At 33.8% G+C, this 20,445-nt stretch overlaps 1 protein-coding gene across 4 annotated transcripts; it reads left to right on the top strand.

Annotated features, from left to right (window-relative positions):
- LOC109723616 (E3 ubiquitin-protein ligase CHFR) lies at positions 4,542–11,094 on the top strand. 4 transcript variants are annotated; one of them, XM_020252058.1, is made up of 15 exons: positions 4,543–4,796; positions 4,971–5,121; positions 5,592–5,686; positions 5,794–5,855; positions 5,947–6,038; positions 6,128–6,263; positions 7,026–7,112; positions 7,958–8,051; positions 8,435–8,542; positions 8,822–8,922; positions 9,347–9,412; positions 9,514–9,601; positions 9,850–9,910; positions 10,284–10,347; positions 10,693–11,094. In XM_020252058.1, the coding sequence occupies exons 1-15, from the start codon at positions 4,739–4,741 to the stop codon at positions 10,819–10,821; spliced, it is 1,392 nt and encodes a 463-aa protein (XP_020107647.1). In that variant the 5' UTR covers positions 4,543–4,738; the 3' UTR covers positions 10,822–11,094. The 4 variants fall into 4 exon arrangements, with proteins under 4 accessions (XP_020107648.1, XP_020107650.1, XP_020107647.1 ...); XM_020252059.1 differs by lacking the exon at positions 10,284–10,347 and having other exon boundaries at positions 4,542–4,796; XM_020252061.1 differs by lacking the exon at positions 8,435–8,542 and having other exon boundaries at positions 4,542–4,796.

A 20,445-nucleotide genomic window follows, 5' to 3' on the forward strand; every position in this document is an offset into this window, starting at 1 on the left:
ATCGGAACTGTTAAAGTTGATTTAAATTATTTATAATGTCTAGAAACTAAATTTTATAAATATAAAATTCGTTACCAAATTTATTAAAGAGTCGAAAAATAAACAGTAAAAAATAAATAAACTTGTAAAAATAAATCTTAGACTTTCTCAATTTATGATTGTAGTTCTCAAACGTTATCTAAATAAAATAAAAAAAAATTATCAAAAATTCAAACTGTTTAGATTGCTCTTCATTATTAAACAAGCAAATGACTCTTTAATAAATTTGGTAACGATTTCAGTCATCGATTTGAAATCGCTATTATCTAGAATGACTTAAAAGAGAATAAAAGTTTCCATCATCCTAAAAGAATAATTGTTGAATTTTATATATATATATATATATATATATATATATATATATTCGAATTATGGTAAGATATTTTTTTTTTGAGAAATAGATAGCAAGCTATCTGTTTAATTCATTAAGCAAAATAAATTAGGCGTATATGATGGAAGCAGCTAGGGCCTCCTAACCGAGCCGGCAAACCTAGGAAAAATAAAAAAAACCAAGAACGACAAGTCCGTAAAAGGGAAAAAGTAAAAGAAAGCAAACGAAGGAAAACTAAATAAACATGGGTAAATAATGAAGGAATTTAACCGAGAATTATGGTAAGATTTAGTACGACAACATCACTTTCCGCAGATTTTCAATTACTTGTTTTCCGTTGAATCCCTAAAAAGCACCTTCCCAAGCTTTAAACGGGGTGGGAACTTATAAATGAGGAATTGAATTATATTTATTTTTATTAATTAAGCAACCAATAAGGCTAAAAGGTGACATCAAAGGAAAGGTTTCAAGTGATTTTTAATTGAAAGAGGAACGTGGGATAATAGTTGCATGCTCAATCAATTATTAAATCGTAAATTTCAGAAAAAATAAGGCCTAATCTTAATCATTCTCCTTTATCATGTGCATTTTATTTTATTCCAAAAAAGTTTCCCCTCATTAACATTCACCTAATATATTTTGTAACGGGGCAATATTAATTCCTCTTTTGTGTACTATCTCATTCTCTATTTCTATTGTTTCTCTTTTTCTACTTTTGTTATTTTCTTCCTGCTACCTATTTATCCTTACCCACTATTGATTATATTTTTTTTTTCCTTTTTGGTTGATGTTAAAAATAGAATTACTTTTATATATACTATTCCATCAAGTAGTTGTACCTTCTTAGGTTACAAATTATTTTATTATTCAACAGGTATCTCTTAAAATAATTTAAAAACTATGCTTAAATAAAATAATTTCCAAGCAGAACTTGTTTTCTAAATAATCTTGGATTATTAATTAATCCTTTGACTTTAAAATTGAGGATTCAGGTACTAAGCCATAAACAACTCCCAACTAAAAGGACTCGAAGCTATTTAGGCTAAGCATCAAATTATTAGCCAACTAATTCTAACCCTCCCGCGAATTATTATATCCCGTCTTAAATGCATATAACTCAGTTGCAAATAACTACAAATTTTCAAATGCACACGAATTTCAAAGCAGCAAATTATCGCGGAAATGCTCAGAACTTTTCCCCGAATTATCCAGTCTCCAAAATCACATAACTTCGTTGGAATAGCGACAATTTCCTTGGATATTCAATCCCCCCGAATAAGCACGAATCTCAACGCCCCCGAAGCCCTTTTCCGCGAAACCGTAGGATCTAATCAAGCGCGTTGCTCCCACCCACCGCCCGTTTCCCAACGACGTGGAGCACGAGAAGCACGTGCGCTCGTCGGCTACGAAACGAGTCCTCGGGCGCCAACTCATTGGGCCCACGTGGCTTCTTCTGATTGGTCCCAGAACCTCACGCCACGTCGGATATGGTGTTATGCCTTATCTAAAAATCAACGGTCCAGTTGTAACGTTGCTGTCGCTTCACCGTTCATATTCACCGTCCGATCACTAGGTTGGTAGCCGTTGGACCCATCGAAGGGCCCCATTTTAGCGGAGTGGGCCCCACCTTGCAAATGCTTCCCAGTTGCCCAAGCTGGGTTTGACCTCTGACCACGCTCGCCGGTCGTATTCTTACCTCCTTCTTCTTCTTCTTTTTTTCCTTAATTTTTTATGTTGTTTATATTATATTTTTAAGTTAAAATTTAAAAATAGCGTAAAGAAGCATAGAGAACTTTATTTATACTTTAAAAAATATGTAGTAATTCTTAAACCCACTGATTAAAAAACTTAAATCTATTTAAATTTTTAATAATAAAAAATTATACAAATAATAAAAAGTATTCATTTTTTATGAATAGAATGTAAGATTTGCATTTATGGCAATGGCATACAGATAATATTGCTTAAAGTTATATATCTATTGTGATTCTAAATTAGTTATATTAATCATGAAATTATGGTGATGGTAAAATAAAATGCCTAATACTGTGAGCTTCAACGAGAAATATATTTGGTTGATCACATGACATTGGCATGCTAATAATAGTAAATATATTTGTCCACAGATGATTCATTAAAACTAGGGCTTTTTTTAATTTAGTCCTCCTACCAAATTTATATTTGTACATGTGGCAATTTTATTGCCACACGGTCTCAAATTTGCATTTTTTGTGCCACAAAGATTCTTATATAAAAAAATTTAAAAAATAAGTTGGATGAAATGAAATCAGCCTCATTAAATATGGTGAATGAATCACAATATTCAATTTTAGTCTATTTTTTAAAACTTACAGACAAAAAAATAAAAAAAGAACACGATGACTTAACTATCGTGTTTAAACATGGCGATTTAAATTACCGTGTTCAATTTAAAATGCTACATAGGTACTCACGTGGCAAGAAAAAGTCTATTTATATAAATATAAATTTATTAAAATTATTTTAAAAAGAATTGAAGGCACTAAATGAAAAAAAAAAGTCCTCAAAGCTAATTAATTATGCATGTAGCAAATTTCAAATTGCTAACCTCTTGGTGATTGCATGTATTTTTTGTTTTTCCTTTGAGGTCTGTTTTATCTCGTCCTTTTAGCTTAGTTAATTATTCTCAATGAATAAAATGGATAGCGTGAAACTTATTTTTCAAAAAAAAAACTCCAAGATTCATACGACATTTATGTCTTTGTCCTGCAATTTTGCTCTGTTATTTATTTATTTTTTTAACAAAATAAACGACCAACAAAAAATAAGAAAAAAAAACGGTGGGGCCCAGTAGGGCTTAGGTGTTTCTTGGGAACAAACACACACTAGAGCAAGCCGTCAACGTTGGCGCGTACCAACCAACTTGGGGTCCTTGGTGGAATTTTTCCCTTGTGGGGCCCAGGAAGTCACGTGCTGGAGATCCGGGGCTCGTAGCCACATGCAGGAAAAATTCTAGAATGCAACGGGTATATTAGTGACGTGGCGTAACAAACCAATCAAATTAATCCTTTTAAGAATATATGTCCCATCATGATTGTAAAAAAGTATTTTTATTGTACTTTTGTTTGAAAAGAAGGAATGTGATTGGCTTGTTATTGATGACGTGGTGCAAGTGTGACAGTGTAGAATTCCTCCACATGCAGAGACCCGCACGTGACTGCACGTCGGAGGCCCGTGAATCAGACGAAGATTCAGTGGCTTATTTTAACTCATTAAAAAAAGGAAAATTAATTCAACTTACTATCGTTTTGTTTTTTCAATAATTTTATAAATTAATTTTGTATTAATTATTATTAAGAACATATAATTGAGACTCGTAATTTGATGCACGTATTAGTTCTTTCACACAAAAAAGAAATTTTTTTTTGGGTCTAAAAGGCTGTTATATCTTTTCAAGTATATTTCTCTAAAACATTTTTGCTGAAATTGATTAGAAATGAGAGTACTTTTAGGTACAAAAGTTTGATCGAAAGATATTATAAATAGATGAGAAAAAAATGACATTTGAAATAATTGAGAGAGACACATTTAATGAGTACGTAAAATAGTCATTTGATATAGAGTAGTCGAATTAAACCAGCTAAAGAAACTATCAGAATTTGCTAAATTTCTGAAAAATTGAGAGGATAGATGTGCTAATATCAAGCTTACATAAATAAAATAGAAATTTTCTTTTGTGTAATAATAAAGGGTCTTCTACTCTAATGCCAAGTTTAATCATGGAAAATCATTTATGAGTTGCGATCAAGAAATATCTTGCAAACAAAAAAGGGAAAAAATAAAAAAAACCTTCTTATCTTAAAGTACACTAGGCCCTGTGAGGTGGGCTCGTGTTGTAAGAGAGAGCGCGAGGCCCATATATCAGCCCAATATTGAAATGATAATCCCGATTCAACTCATCATAAAGCCCACTAAGTGGTAGGCCCAAAATCATATCCCCGGCGTAGCCATTCGGATTTATTCGCGCCAAGAACTTTTGGACCTGATATTTTTTAAAAAAATGGCCCAGCCTAATAACGATCCACTTCGAAGGCAAATGATCTGGTGAACCTAGTTCACCACGTCAGCAAGGGTCCTATGGACCGTTCTCCGTTTTCAGTTCTCCGTCGATGTCGACCTCCCTCTTTTTAAAAAATCTCAGCGAGAGAGAGAGATAGAGAGAGAGAGAGAGAGAGAGGGAGAGATGGACGCACGTCCTTCAACCGTGAAAGCTGCGCCTAAACTATATCTTCTCGTGTAAGCTTCTCTCTGTGCTCCCTCTCCCCTCCTACATAGAGTCCTCATCTCTCTCTCTCTCTCTCTCTCTCTCTCTCTCTCTCTATCTCTCTCATGGAACCTGGCCAATGCTCTGGCTCCAAGGAGGACGACGTCGCCTGGGCCAAACTCGGTACAATCCCCTATCTCCCTCTCTCTATCTTCCCCTGTAGTCCGAGATCTAGGGTTTTGGAATTATAGGGTTTTGATCGCGATTTTGTTAATCTTGGCTACGCTGAATGCAATAATTTGAAGTCGAATTAGTTTGCGTAATCTTACTTGAGGCGTTATTTCTCGGCGGTGGCAGTGCCCGCCGACTCCAGGTACTCGGAAGTGTACATCAGGTGCGGGGACGCGACGGTGTGCTCGGAAGTATCGAGCTCGTCGGCGGAGAAGTTCACATGGTGCGAGATAACGCCCAGCTCCGAGAAGGATTCGGCGACGATCAGAAACTTGAGGTTTGGTCTCCTGATTTTTCGATGTTTTGCGATCTTAATTGGACATTTCGTGAATCCCCTTCTAGTGTTCTCTAATAAATTGTAGAAATAACTGTGTAGTAAAAACTTGTTTTTTATTTACACTAGAACTCAGCACTACATTGAGTGATCTATTGTCATGTTTCAACTTTCGGTTTGTGCACTTCAGAAGGTTCTCTATACGAGAAGTTTAAGCATTAAACTGAGTGTTCGTATGTATGTTTCCACTTGTACTTTATTATTGGTACTCAACCGTAAGTGATTCCATGCTTTTAAACTATTAGGTTCTTCTCTTTGTTTTGCTACCTCGTAGACGTATCTCCTAAGAAAATTCTTTTATACGTTGTTTCTAAATATGCTTGGTATTGAGAGTTCTATTTCTTTAGGATTTTCATGATGCCTCCCATCTGAAAGTTGCTTTAACGTTTTTCTTTCTCACTTCAATGGTGAAGTTCAAATGGCATCATTGTTGATGGGAATATTGTTGAAGAAGAAGCAGTGGATATAAAAAGTGGAACTGAAGTCATTTCAGGGCCTGATAAAGAAGGTAAAACAATATTCTTTTTGTTATTTTTGGGACTATTAACTGAGCTTCTTTGAAGAGGTTATCTCAAAGGTAATTATGTCTGTCTTGACCCTTAGTCTTCTTTTCAGGATATTTATGTTATACATTCAAAGTAATACCTTTCGAGATACGCAACAAAAAGAATGTTCAGGTAACTGCCTTGAACATCTTGGACCATTCAATTCAATTATTTAATTATTTGTGATGTATATTCTAAATTGTTACTCCACATTCATTGCTAGATTGTCTTAGATGTTGAACATGCAAAATGCAGCATATGCTTAAACATATGGCATGATGTTGTTACAGTCGCTCCTTGTCTCCACAACTTCTGGTACTTAATCGTTTTCTTCACTGCTTTCCTTTACTTCATGATACTTCTTTCGCAAAGATGAATTCTAACCATCTTTATCCTTCTTAAAGTAACGGTTGCTTCTCGGAGTGGCTAAGGAGGTCTTCAACCCGCTCACGTGACAATGTGCAAAATGTAGTGTGCCCGCAGTGCAGGGCAAATGTACACTCTGTTGGAAAAAATCACTTTTTACGCAATATTGAAGAGGTACAGTTGCTTTGACTTAATATTTCTATATTCTTCAAATTGTGGAATCCTATTGTTTTATTTTGCTCATATTGTGAGTTCAGATTTTGAAGAAGTTTAATTTGTTTCAACTTTCATCATTTCATGAAGATGACCATAATCAAGAAGAAGAGAATGTTGGTAGCTCGTGGTTTTATGAGGAATTTGTTTCTAAGTTTTAGGAGTTAGGTTGCTTGTGTTGTATAACTTTGGATCATATAATCAATAGGCAATCCCTTTTATGAACAGATGGTGCGAAGGATAGCCTTAATAGTTTTCTTTCCTTCTTTCGCTTTCTAAATTTACTTTTTTTTTTTTTGGTTTACTTGCTTGATTATATCCATCTACACAAGAAGTGTATGAAATGATTAATCATTTAGGTGTTGTGTCTATTCATGTGACCGCTATTCAAATTTATATCATCTAGCCTCATTGCACATGCTGCATTGCAAATACATGGTGTGGCTTTGCTCCTTTGGCTTTTGACTTTGGATGTGTGTGGAACTGTTTTAATTTTAAATTTCTGTATGTCCTGTGTTGTGTATTAAAATAAATGGAGCAGTGAGATCTCCATGGTTGTCACAGTTCATGACTTCGTGTACATCTGAGATGACTAATGTTGTGTGCTGTTGTTGTTCTCATGTCCAGTTAATCTGCATATGTTAGATAGGGAAATCAATTTTCCCTTTTTGCGTGTTTGTTCTCTTGTTTTTGCTATTTCTCATCTTAATCTGTTTTGTGTAGGCAATCCTGCAAACTCATTCTTCACTAAAGCGTTCTGATGAAGAAATTGCTTTATTAGATACGTATGCCTCGATTAAATCAAATCTTGTAAGTTCAAATGTTTATTAAAAAAGGTATTGTTTATTTTTAGATTAAGAAGACTGGTAGTGAATCAATCTCAGAGAGTCTTTTCAAAGATGTTTATATAGCTTCTGTGTATCTAACCGCATGTTGCAGTTTGATTCTTTAGACGATCTCTCTTAAGTTTTTAAAACATCACCTACTTAGATTGGGATTTATGAGTTTAATTAGTGATATCAATCAGTTCGTCTGCTTATTATGCATATTAATAATGTATATCTACAGTATGCTTCTATTCAAAATAGATGTAGATATGTACAGACATAGACGCAGACACAACGGACACATACACCCACATAATAAGACAACAGTACTTTTACAATGTTAAAACTGTAAGATGATCTACCCAAGACATCAATGGTTGAGAGAGAGCATGAAGTGGAATCTTCCTGACCAAATAGTCAGGAATCTTTGAATTGACAATGATGAGTTCACAAATCTTGTTGAGCACTGGAGCTTGAGGAGATTATTAGATATAGAAGTTACTAATCGTAGCAAAGGTCCTTTTGCAGATCAAACCTTGTGATATTTGAATGTCCTCGAGCTTTCTCTTCTTTGACTTTTACTAAAACTATGTTATCTGAAGAAGGCTTGAAATAGTAAAGATTTTCTTCAAGTTGAATTGTGCCAGTTTTTCTAAATATTGACACCTTGATTTGTGTGCAGTCCCACCTTTGGATGTTTGATGCATGCTAACCTCACATCAAATTTATTATTATCATGTGCATTTTCTTGTTGTCTTAGATTAACTAATCTGGAAATTTTCATCAGGTTAACTTTTTTGGAAACTCCCTTTATTTTACTTCTCTTAGGTATTGGGAAGGCAGAAAAACCCATCAAGAAAGCGACCTTTGTCTCTGTCAAGTGATGAAAGCAACATCACAGATCTTCCTTGCCCACAGTGTGGTAATATAGAAGCCTTCAATATTGTAGCTTATAGTTAAAAAAATGTTATTGTGCATTTTATTAATGGCGAACAAGATGATCATCAAGCTTAAACATGCTACTGATCAAAAGAGCTAATGTATGAGAGTTGTGTGCACTTGTTATACATGTCGAAAATATAGTCCGAATTAGGACTAACTTGTTTCAATATAGTTTTAAACAAAAGTTCTTGATTTTGATCATTTTGCTCTTAATGTCTCAACCATTTTTATTTAGAAGTGGCGCCTATATTTTTAGCAGCTTGTTGACTCATATTTTGGGTGTTGAAATAGATTGTTTTTACATGGCTGAAGTCCTTACTGTGTAGCTTGAATCTCTTTTTAACGCTATACAATTTTCACCAGGCACTGAATTTGGTGGATTTAGATGCAGTCCAGGCACAGCACACTTGCAATGTCAAGGATGTGGCGGATTAATGCCATCTAGACCTAATAACGGTGTACCACAACATTGTAATTATCTACTTTTCATGTTTTATTAGTTTGTAAGTTTAGATTTCCAATACAGGCCTTCACCACATATTAACTTCAAATCACTGGTGTTATTTTCTCTTAGATACTGTCAATTTCTGATCTCATCACGTTGAAATAGATCTTTGTTCTAACTTTGAACTTGTTATTTGACTCTTTTCAGTTTGTGTAGCAATATTCTATGTTTATTCACCATAATTTATATCTACCTCTTATGTTCTTCACAAATGGCTATTCAATCAGGGCAATTCTGTAATGCAGGCTTAGGTTGTGATAGGGCATTTTGTGCGGCTTATTGGTGTTCACAAGGTGTGGATTCGAGTGAATTTGATCTAATCTGCCATCGGGACACATTCAAACCAGTATGCTATGTTGCCATTTTTTTTTTTTTTTTTTTTTTGCCCTTGATTTATCATCCTTCAATTTTAAATTTGTTAACCCGTAGGTCCTGTACCATCTATGCTACATTCTTTCAGAAATAGCCTTTGATGGAGATTAAAAAAATTAAACTATTAATCAATTCACTTGTGTTACTGCTTTTGTCTTCATTATAAGCTTATTCTATCTATATATACGGCAACTTTATAGTGCTAAAAGATTGCCACTACTGTAGTCTACAGTTTGTATGATTTGGTAAACGGTTAATTATACTGACTCGGTGAATCTACGTTGCCGCTTGTTGTCAGCACATGGACAATTTAATTTAATAGCTGTATAATATCCTTGTATTATACGTACACAGTTATATACCTCTTGGAAAAATTAGGATATTTCTTCATTCTGCAGATATCGGAGCGCACTATTTCCAGAATTCCTGATCTGGTGCACCAGAACAATCCTTATGAAAGAGATGTACGAGATCATATACTATATGCATTGGAACAAATATATTACTTTTATATATCAAAATGATTGGTCTCTGATCTGACTACGTACATAAATTGTTCTGTTAGATTACAGAAAGGTGCATACAGCAGACAGGGAAGACACCGCAGGCTGTAATCTCAGAGTGGATTACCAAATTTGACAACAAGCAAATAGGTAAACTCTTTATGTTCTCAATTCCTACTAATTCAATGACCTTGAAAAATGTTATGAGCCCATATGCATTTACATATGATGCATAGAGAATATAGTTTGTTGCTTGATATATTGATTACATAATTTTTTATTTTGCTTCAAGTTATTCACCAGCCATTTCAAAGAGGCCTTGTTGTGTGTAATGACAGTTGTCTTCTTGGAACTTACATTTTTGGAATTTTTTGTGTTTTTTTTCCTGGTCCTCGCAGACCGTTCAAGGTTGCAGATAAACCATGGCGAGACAATTACTTCCCAAACACATCTTTGCTAGTAAGTAGCCTTTTTGTGTCTGGCCTTTCTACTGATGCAGTGACGTCCTGCATGCTAGAAAAAGTGTGTAGAAAGTTCTTTATATCAGGGACTTTGTGCAAAATTGTGAGGCATTGAACTATTTGGTTTCTAAAAATGCTAGGCTCTTTTTGTAGTTCCCAGTTAAAAATAGCATGGTAACATTCCACGAGTGAAATGTATTTGATAGGTGTTACGATATCTGGTTGATTGAGCATTATGTACTGATTTATTCTCTCAATCTTTCTGGGGGATAGAAAACCCTTTATTTTTGAAATTTATTATTAGCTTTGAGTTCCTATTGACTTCCAACTTACAAGAATATCCTATCTTCCTATTTTTGAAATGGATGCAGTGATTGCTACAATAAATTGGTTGATTACCTCTTGTACTGGTTTCGAGTGTCGCTGCCTAGTAATGTGCGTACTTCTTATCCTTTTCTCGAGAATTCCTACTATTATTAGTTTGCATTAAAAAGATGCTACTCAAACATTATACAATTGAAGTTTGATTACAGTTGCCTTTTCCATGATCTTTGGTTCTTATGGAGAAGGAAAAAAATGATCATGTTTCGTTTGTTTTTGCAAGTCCATTTATTCATAATCACTCATGAACAAAAATTATTTGCTCTAACATCTGCACTTTACATTTGATAAATCTCATCATTCAGACTTATTATTTGTTATATTATTACATGATAGTTGTGTTTCTTTTGCCAACTGTTTTCTTCTGTTCATTTCCTTTCTCCCCCCCCCTCTTTCCAGCTTCTTCCGCCAGATGCGGTCAACAGGGAGAACTGTTGGTATGGTTACGTCTGTCGTACCCAGCACCACAATGTTGAACATGCTCGGAAAAGGAACCATGTGTGCCGTCCGACAAGAGGCAATACATGAGTGATGGTTCTCTTTCAACAATTCTCTAACACCTAAAGGAGGAAATAGAAAAGCAAAGGAAGAAGACATAAGTTATAATCTACCATTATATATTTCAGCGGCATTTTGTCTGTTGTTCCCCTCGAATCCTGAGATCTCAATTAGCTCTCGTCTTGCAAAGTTTGATGTATGCTAGTGTCTTTTTCGTGTGATCTTTAAAGTTGGCCGAGTATCTCTACTGTGAAAGCAATCCATTAATCTGTTTTTTTATATATATATCTTCAATTAACATCAGTAGCTGAGTCATTTTTTGTCTCTCCCTTCTTTTTATCCCTTTAGCCGTGTCCTAATTCAATATTCGAAAATTGTTCTACTGTTATGATTGTGACGGCCAATTTAAGGAAATAGAACAGTATGTGAACTCTCGTAGGGTTCGTAGAGGAAGTGTTTTTCTCTGTTTTCTTTTTCTTTTTTCTTTTCCGGTCATAAGGAGTAGCTCAAAAGCCCCACGAGACCTATCTATATATTGGGCGGTTTGGGTTTTCAAATTAGATGCTTTTTAAGTGTTATTATTTTTAATTTTTACCCCATCGAGTCACATTCGATATTTTGTTGGTGTCTCCTACGCTCGGTGCCAAAACAGTATTAATGGAGCCGAGTACGTTTGGTACTATTAAAACCAACATACTATACTGTAGGTGTCAGCTCATTTATGTCCTGGTACCTTATTGGAGTGTTGCCCTTGAACCTGCTGAACGTTTGTCCAAAGATTTTGAACTACGCCACCACCGACATTCAAAAAGAGTCTAGTCAACCTTACAAATAGGTCACCGACCGTTTCTAGAGCAAGTGATAAAAAATTTGGTGGTTGATATTCGAGATCCAAGTTTGAATCTTAGTTGATTCATATTTTTAGTTAAGTTTATTTTTAAATGAAATAAACGAAGTAGATAGTGTGCTATCTATCTCTCTTTCTCTCTCAAAAAAAAAAAAAAAAAAAAAAAAAAACAACCTTACAAAGTGGTACACTTCATTTTCCTTAAAATAAAATACTGCATGGACTTATCCCGCAAGCTCAGATCATTTATTAAAATGCAACACATACTTTGGAAAAAGATTGTGTGGCAAATTGCATGGCTTTAGAGTAGCTTTTTTTTAATATTAAAAGTAGTATTTACAGAAAAGCGAGAAATTGAAGTTTATAAATAGTTGAAGGGTAAATAAATTTTGAGTTACAAACAAAAACAGCGTTTAGGTAGAAACCAATGTGTTTTCTGACGCAGGAAGTGGTCGAGAATATCTGAAAGGAAAAAAGTTAGTAGTGTTATTTTAATTAAGAGCTTTAGCCGGGTTAAACATATTTAAAGAACACTTACATGATTTGTATGTTTCAATTGATCCAAACAGGCCTATTCATATACTCACCGATAAATTTGAACCTAATTTTACCCATGCTGCTGAAGATGCATTACTTATGTCCATCTCTTGGGTAAACAAAAAACAGCGTTCGACCTGCTTACCCAAAAAACAGCGTTCGACCTGCTTAAGTGAAGGATTATATTACAAGAGGAGGACACCCTTACGTGAAGGCAGAATGTTTCGACCTGCTTCACAATGATGGAAGAGTGTACTTTCTACTAAAGATACCTTTAAAAGTGACAAATGCTTTGATCTCGGTGATGGGCGGTCTGTTGACTTTTGGTCTGATAGGTGGTATGGTGACGCTCATTTGAAAACACTTTTTTTTCGATATTTATGAGAAAGTAGCTAAGAAGAGACTTTTAATCAAGGAGTGTCGCTTCCTATAAGGTTGGAGATGGAAAAAAATCCTACGAGGAACGGCGGTCCGGTTGTCGAGGGGTGACTGCCGAATCAGAGAATTCAAAGAGTTTCTCTCAAGTTTCCAAGTAGCGGACAGGCCGGATGAAATTCGATGGAGATGGAATGCTGGAAGGAGTTTTACTGTTAAGTCTATGTATGTACTGGTCTGAGATGGGGGAGTACTAGATTTTCTTTCGCTGAAGGTTTGGGAGTTGAAAATATCATCTAAAGTTAGAATTTTTATTTAGTTAGCACTTAAAAAACGTCCACCTACGTTTGACAACTTACTCAAAAGAGGGTAGTCCGAGAATCAACAGTGCGTGATGTGCAGCAACGATGTTAAGACTGTTGATCATCTGCTTGTTGGATGCGTAATCAGCAAATTTTTAATGTTCAACATCCTAGAAGGTAGGTACATTCCGTGGCCTGGGATGGATGTCAGGGATGTCTGGGAACTTCTGGTTAGGGACCGCCCTCCGAGGACAACAGCGAGGGATTTAATCAGGGTCGCAACCTGTTGGTGGATGATCTGGCGGGAAAAAAACGACGTAATTTTTAGAAATCATTCATTTGACCTTTTGTGACAATTAGACGAATCCGAGAAGTGAGCGAAAAATGGATTGAGTTTTGCTGCTTTTAGTTACTTGATCTCGAGTGAGGAGTAGAAGTAGTAATTTTTCTACGACTTTTTCTCTTTGCTTTTATTTGTATTTTCTGTTTTGTTTACCTTTAATATTTTTCGAGGCCATGTTGCCTCAACCCCCTGTAGTCAAATTTATTTGCTAAATGAATAAAGCGGGTAGCGTACTACCTTTTTCTCTCTAAAAAAAAAAAAGATAAAAACGATGGAGCCCAATAATAAACTATTTGTTTTGTTTGCTTTTTTTAAAATAAACTTTAATTTAAAAATACGAAGTAAACTTTGATCTGTATTTGGATCCCTCAATTCAAACCAACAACAGCACCAATGGCGCCTGGAGAGAGAGGGAGAGAGAGAGAGAATCTTATTATTATTATTATTATTAGGGAAAACTTCAAATAGTCCCATTGTGGTTTTACTTTTTCTCATTTTAGTATCCTATTGTTTAAGGAGTATCAAGTTAGTATCATGTGGTTTTACACTTTTTCACTTTAGTACCCTGTGGTTTAAAATGTATCAAGTTAGTATTGTGTGGTTTCGCAGTTTCTCACTTTAGCACCCTATGGTTTCGTACTTTCTCATTTTAATACTCCGTGATTTTTAAACCACAAGGTACTAACTTGATACAAAAATGAAATCACAGAATACTAACTTGATACAAAAATAAAATTATAGAGTACTAACTTGATATATTTTAAACCACACGGTACTAAAATGAGAATTTACAAAACCACAGGTACTAACTTGATACACTTTAAATTGTCGAATACTAAAATAAAAATTACGAAACTATAAGGATTTTTTTTTAAAAAAAGTTTTCCCTTATTATTATGGAGAGGTGGGGGGCCAGAGACAGCATGATGGGGTGTCTGACGCGGGACTGCTCATTTCCACGTGTCTTGGCGTGTACGGCCTCCGATGCATCAAAAATGAAAGAGAGGGTACGGCCCCCTGATCGCCGCAGATCGCAAAAGTTAGGCGGAGCTGCTCCTACTGCTGCTGCCTGCTGCTACGCGCAATCGCCTCTCTCTCTCTCTCTCTCTCTCTCTCTCTCTCTCCATAGTCCATCCTTCTCCCTCTGTGGCTGACTGTGGGGCCCCACAAAAAAAGATTAAAAAATAGATTAAAAAAATAAAAATGAGGAAGGAGCCAGTGACGTCGCCCCACGCGTCCGGCGGATAAGTCGTGCAGCGTTTTACGAGCTGTTACATCCGTGACCCCGACCGCCGGCCCGACTCTTCCCTAATCCTGTGCCAGAGTACTTGTACTGCCGGTCCTTCTCGGAGTTGAGAAGATACCGGTGGAACCCATCCCTCCTCCCATTAACGCCGTCTCGCATTTTGGGACCTCACTTGTTAGAATAATAATATTTCTACACAACTTATTTTTTCCACTACCGTTCATTATTTTTATTTAATAATTCAGATTTTTTTAAAAAAAACAAAAATTATAATCTGCCATAATAGATATTTTAAAAGAGACACTGATTATCAGGTACAGAACAAAAAAGTCATTTTGGTCTTTTTAATATTGTGTGAATAATTTAGTAATCTTATCTTTACTACAAAAAAATCAAATCTCTATTCTCTTTTTATTTTCTTTTTCTCTCTCTATTTTTCCTCTTCATCAACAGTAGGGTAGGATTCGGGACGGATTTCCAAAAATCCGAATCCGAATCCAAATATGAAAAATTTTAAAAAATCATATTCACATCCGTACCTGACTAAAAGTCCAAAACCCGAATCCTAATCCGAACATGAAAATCCAAACCCGAAATATTTATTTTTCCTTACAATATTTTAAAATAATATTAAATTAAATCTAAATTTATAAAATACATATTCAAATATAATATCAAATATTTACATATATTATATATATCAAAAAATAAATTCGGGTTCGGATCAGATACAATCAAAATCCATACCATGAATTTAAATCCGTCGGATTTTTCATTTTTGATATCCATATTTAAAACTATATCCATTTAGTATAGATAAATCCACCGCATTTGCTTTCAGATTTGGATTCAGATTCATATAAAATTATTGAGATCCGTTCCCATTGACATCCATAATCCACAAATATTTTGTTATTTTATATCCGTAATCTACAGATATTTCATTAAAAAAAATTACAATATATTAAATTCGTTGAATTTAAATTTTTTTTCCTACATTCAAAATTTTTTAAAGTTTGTGATAAAAAGTTAATATCTTAACTAGAAGAATTTAAAAGCTTCTTAAACAAACTAAATATGTTGAATTCGTTATTATCAACATTAAATTTGTTAAAATAATAACACAAAATTTTTCTTACTTAAATATCAAATTTAAATATCAAATATTTAAATTCAACATATTTGTTACCACTTTTAAAATTTTTAAAATTAAAATTAATGCCTAAATTAGAAGAATTCTAAAATGCCTAAAATTTGGGACATCAATCAAATTTTAATTTAATATTTAAATTAGTTGCAAAAGAAATGCTAAATTTGGGATATTAATCAAAACTTTTTTAAAATTTTACCTGAACCTTCATTAATCAACGGTTAAGATCTTTTTTATTTTTTACAAAATAAAAGTATCAAATCTTTTCTCCACTTGTTAGCCATTGTATGCCATCTGCAAAAGAATAATATAATAAAATTTTGTTTTTCTTTCCTTCGAAATAGGAGATTCGAATAGATTTTCCTACTTCGGACAAGGGCCCGCCGTGTTTCATGCGGGCCCCTCCCAATCAACGAGCTCTCCGATTTTAGAGAGACGATCACGACTCCTCTGCGAATGGCTGTGAACACATTCTGTCGGTAATGAGCGAAGAAATTGGTTCATACGTATAAAACTTACATTCAAACTTCAAGAACACTACACTACTTGTGGACAAAATCAGAACAAAGTAACTTGAAATATTTTCCACCCAGATTGAATTTGTTCCAAATTTAATCCTACCCTTTATAAAGTGCTTCAACTATGTATATTTTTTTCCCCAATACTACCATGTCGAATTGGATAAAACATGTCCGCGCATCTTTAGATAATCCTAAGCAAGCCCAACGCACAAAAAACAAAAAGAAAGAACAAAAGAAAAAAAAAAAGAAAAAAAGAACTTACCACAAATGAGAGACTAAGTGGGAATACCATTAATTAGGTAGGTGCAAGAGTCAAAGTGTGGACACTCAATCAGGTACTAGGGCAATAATTCATTAGAATTCGTGTTTTAGGGTACGAGTTAGGTGCGAGAGATGTACCATTTTGCACATCCTTTGATTTGTTTAATCGTTGCGGAGATTACACTTTTTGACAAAGCTTAGCCATATGTGTGAAGCAGGTCCAGGAACTTTGTCACTTAAAAAAATAATTAAAAGAAAGCTTTTGCTAATATGTACATATAATAAGCAACTTTGTTAATCATTATGGTTGCTTCTTACTCGACGCGCGGTAGGTAGTGGTACTTTTGTTCCCGAACATTTAAAAGCGAAAGTAACAAATGTACTAAAAACTATCACTACAGTAAATAAATATTGTTTATTAATATTTATTCATCGAGATTTTTTTTTCCTCTGCCAAAAAAAATAATATAAAATATATCAATTATATTACTGATGTGGTGTCACCAATCACCCGTCCTATCATGATTAATAAAAAAATATTTTTATTTTACTCTTTACTCAAAAGTGAGATGTAATTGGCTGTTAATAAATAATATAATGTGACTGATACACAATAGAATCTCTTCTGCCAAAATACTTGTGCGTCTTTGGTTTCACTTGCCTCTGGTTATACTGAAATACTTTTTTTAGAGATAAACAGAGTAGTGTAATTTTGCATCGCTTTCAATAATGAAAATTTTGAATTGATGATGGACATCATCAAGCACGATTTAAGTTATTTGAATATTTTAGAAAATAAATTTTATGATTTTAAGATATCATTTACTTAGTAATCAAATTGTCTCAAATTCATTTTCCATAAATTTCAACAGTGTCAATCATTGATTCGAATAATCTAGCTAAAAAAATATGCAGAAGTAAATAGCCTGATTTAATTCCAGAAATATTTTAGCCGAGAGAGAAAAAGTTAGGCTAAACATTTCTTAGGTGTAATTGAGGGAGTTTTCTTCCGCATCATTTCTGGCAATAAAAAACTGAATTGATAATCGGTACCATAAAATACAAAGTAAGGTATTTAAACTTTTAAACTCCATAATATTAGAATATCATTTAATAACAACTTAAAAAAATTATATGTCTAGTGAGCAAGTAATCTCAAATTTACTGTATATTAGCCGTTGACAATTATTAATTCTGAGGCAATTTGAATACTACGTAAAAATATTGGAAAAATCAAAAATTTGAAACATGAGAAGTTTAGATAGTTTAAATCAAATTTAACAGTCTGAATCTCATTGAAAGCACTGCAGAAGTTACAGCCTCATTTACTTCTAGTCTCTATATATATTCTACTCTTAGTCCCTCTCTCTCTCTCTCTCTCTCTCTCTCTCTCTCTCTCTCTCTCTATATATATATATATATATTTATAAACTCCTATACAAAATATGTCTTACACCACAAGCATCCAAACTCCCATCTTCTCTTTATCCTCTTATCATTTTTTTTTCACACTAAAACTCATTTGAATTTTAGTGAATCCCAAAACACAAAGAGCGTAAGATTTACACCTATCAGACAATATTTTCCATATTTGAAAATCTAGTTATAAAAAGCAAATAAATGAAATAGGACAAAAGAAAAAAGTGGACGCATGGTACGACATGAATATTTATGAATACATAATCAACAAACTTTACGAGAACAATTATTAGAGAATTGATATTTTTCAAAGATATTGTTCTGATTTTACATCTAGCAATGATTTAGACTCTCTTATTTTGACAGCATCAAAATTAGTTGTGTAGATATCAAGTCCCAGATGATGATTAACATATAAAATGGAGCATAACAAATTTGAACAACTGGAATAAGATACACTGGGAGTTGTGAGAGTGCAATTTCAAGGCGACTGCAGCGTGTGTTGACTTTTGCAAACGAAGATCAAATAATGTTCGGGGCCCCAACTGGGCTGTCTCAAAATAAGAGGCAAATAACAGCTCCACGTAGCTCGCACAGTGCAGTCGCTGTACTTAACCACAAAATGAAAAAGATGTCACATTCCTTAAACATTATGCAATTTATTTAACAATCTACAATTATTTCACTCAATCATCCAGTGCTTTACTTTGTTATTAATAACTCTTTTCCTTTCTTTTCCTTTTTTTTGACAATTTTAAATAAGAGGGGTTAACTCAATCAATTGTCTGATTGAAAATTATTAAAAAATTAACAAAACTCAGAGAGTTAAGAATGGATGATTGTTCAAAAATTATATATATAAACTTATTTTTAAATATAAAAATATATAAACACCCTTCTCTAACAACTTAAACTTTTAAATTACGACGGTTATTTCACATGGTATCAAAATAGGAGGCCATGAATTCAAGTTACGTCAGAGTCCTAATATTATTAATTTTATTCTATTTAATTCAAATCCACGTCATGACCCTTGTAAAAAAAAGTCTGGAACCCAGACATGAAAAAGAATGTTAAATATAAAAATTTATAAATACTGTTCTCTAATAACTTAAGCTTTTAGACTACTGAGAATACTATAATACACACACCCGAAAATGTTAGTTTTGTATGCTTGTTACAATGTAGGCTTAATAATAAAAATCTTCTCTGGATTTCATCCTGTAAAAAAATTTGACATTAAAAATTACATTAACTTTTGATGAAAAAAACTAACGGTCCATCCTACACTTTAGTCTTCTGCCAAATGTATCTAAAATTTAAAAATTACATTAACTTTTGATGAAAAAAACTAACGGTGATGATGTGGAAAAATCATTTGACATTAAAAATACATAATTCTCGCTTGTGAATACTTTTTCCTAATTTCTTTTGAATTTCGATATTTGACCATGCGTGCTTGAAAAAATTTAAATGGACTTAAAAAGATGCTATCTCAACATGCAATCGTTAAAGTTAACTAAAACACTTAATAGAACAACCTATTTGATATAGAATTGAATTATTTATGCAAAAAAAATATTTGAGATACATAGTAAAGTGCAAAAAGAATTTACATAATTAAGTCTACAATATAAAAATCTGAATCAAATCGTACATATGATCCTAAATTAAAGCATTGTGCATTTTCCAAATCAAAACATCACTCAATTTACTGGGCAAAAAATTTTGTGGGCATCCGTTGTTTGGGGATGAAGCGGCGCGTGGTTTGCAGGCGCCCATTCCGCCGCCCATTTTTCTCACCTGCTTCCTTTTCTCTCTCTCTCTCTCTCTAAAAATTGGAGCTCACAAATTTTTTCTTTTTCATTTTCGAGGGTCAGGTGCAGGCGCCTGTATATGAATATTTCAATAAATTATTTGAAAACGATGCCTATAAAATTTTTGTGGCAATTCACTCCATGCAAGAGATGATCACACCGTCATAATAAATAAAGGCCTAATAATGCTACTTTGGTGATTTTAAAGGATACATCATGCACACGAATCTCGAGGAGCTAAGGATCACGGGACACAGGTACAAAAGTACTCGCCCCAGATCACACACCACTCACTCACTCCCCAAACTGAAGCCACAACTGTGACAAAAGTTGTAACTGAGGAGCGAGCCTACGAGGAGTCTTCTTCGTAGCCTACCCCCTTTCTAGAATGCAAACAGGTATATTGATGACGTGGTGTAACCAATCAATCAGAAATTTTCTTTTAAAAAATATATATCTCATCATGATTATAAAAAAATATTTTTATTATATTTTTGTTTGAAAAGAAGAAAAGTAATTGACTTGTCATTGATAATGTGATACAAGTGTGATAGTGTAGAATTCCTCCTCCACCTGAGAGATAAACCTGAGAGATAAAGATGTTTGCCTAATTTTAGATACGAAAGTGAAATTCACCACCTTTTTTTTTTTTCCTTTTCTTCTTGTTTTTTCAAAAAATAAAAATAAAATTAAATTAACTAAATCTCTTTATGGTCCCCTTATTGGCGTCCCAGCCCTCTTGCTGAGTCCAACTATATATGAGGTTATATATATATATATATATATAAAACCAAAATGAGTTCCCCTCCCATGACATGAGGAGCCATTAGTTTTGC

This window comes from Ananas comosus, linkage group 17, assembly GCF_001540865.1.
Source record: "Ananas comosus cultivar F153 linkage group 17, ASM154086v1, whole genome shotgun sequence".
NCBI classification, from domain to species: Eukaryota; Viridiplantae; Streptophyta; class Magnoliopsida; order Poales; family Bromeliaceae; genus Ananas; species Ananas comosus.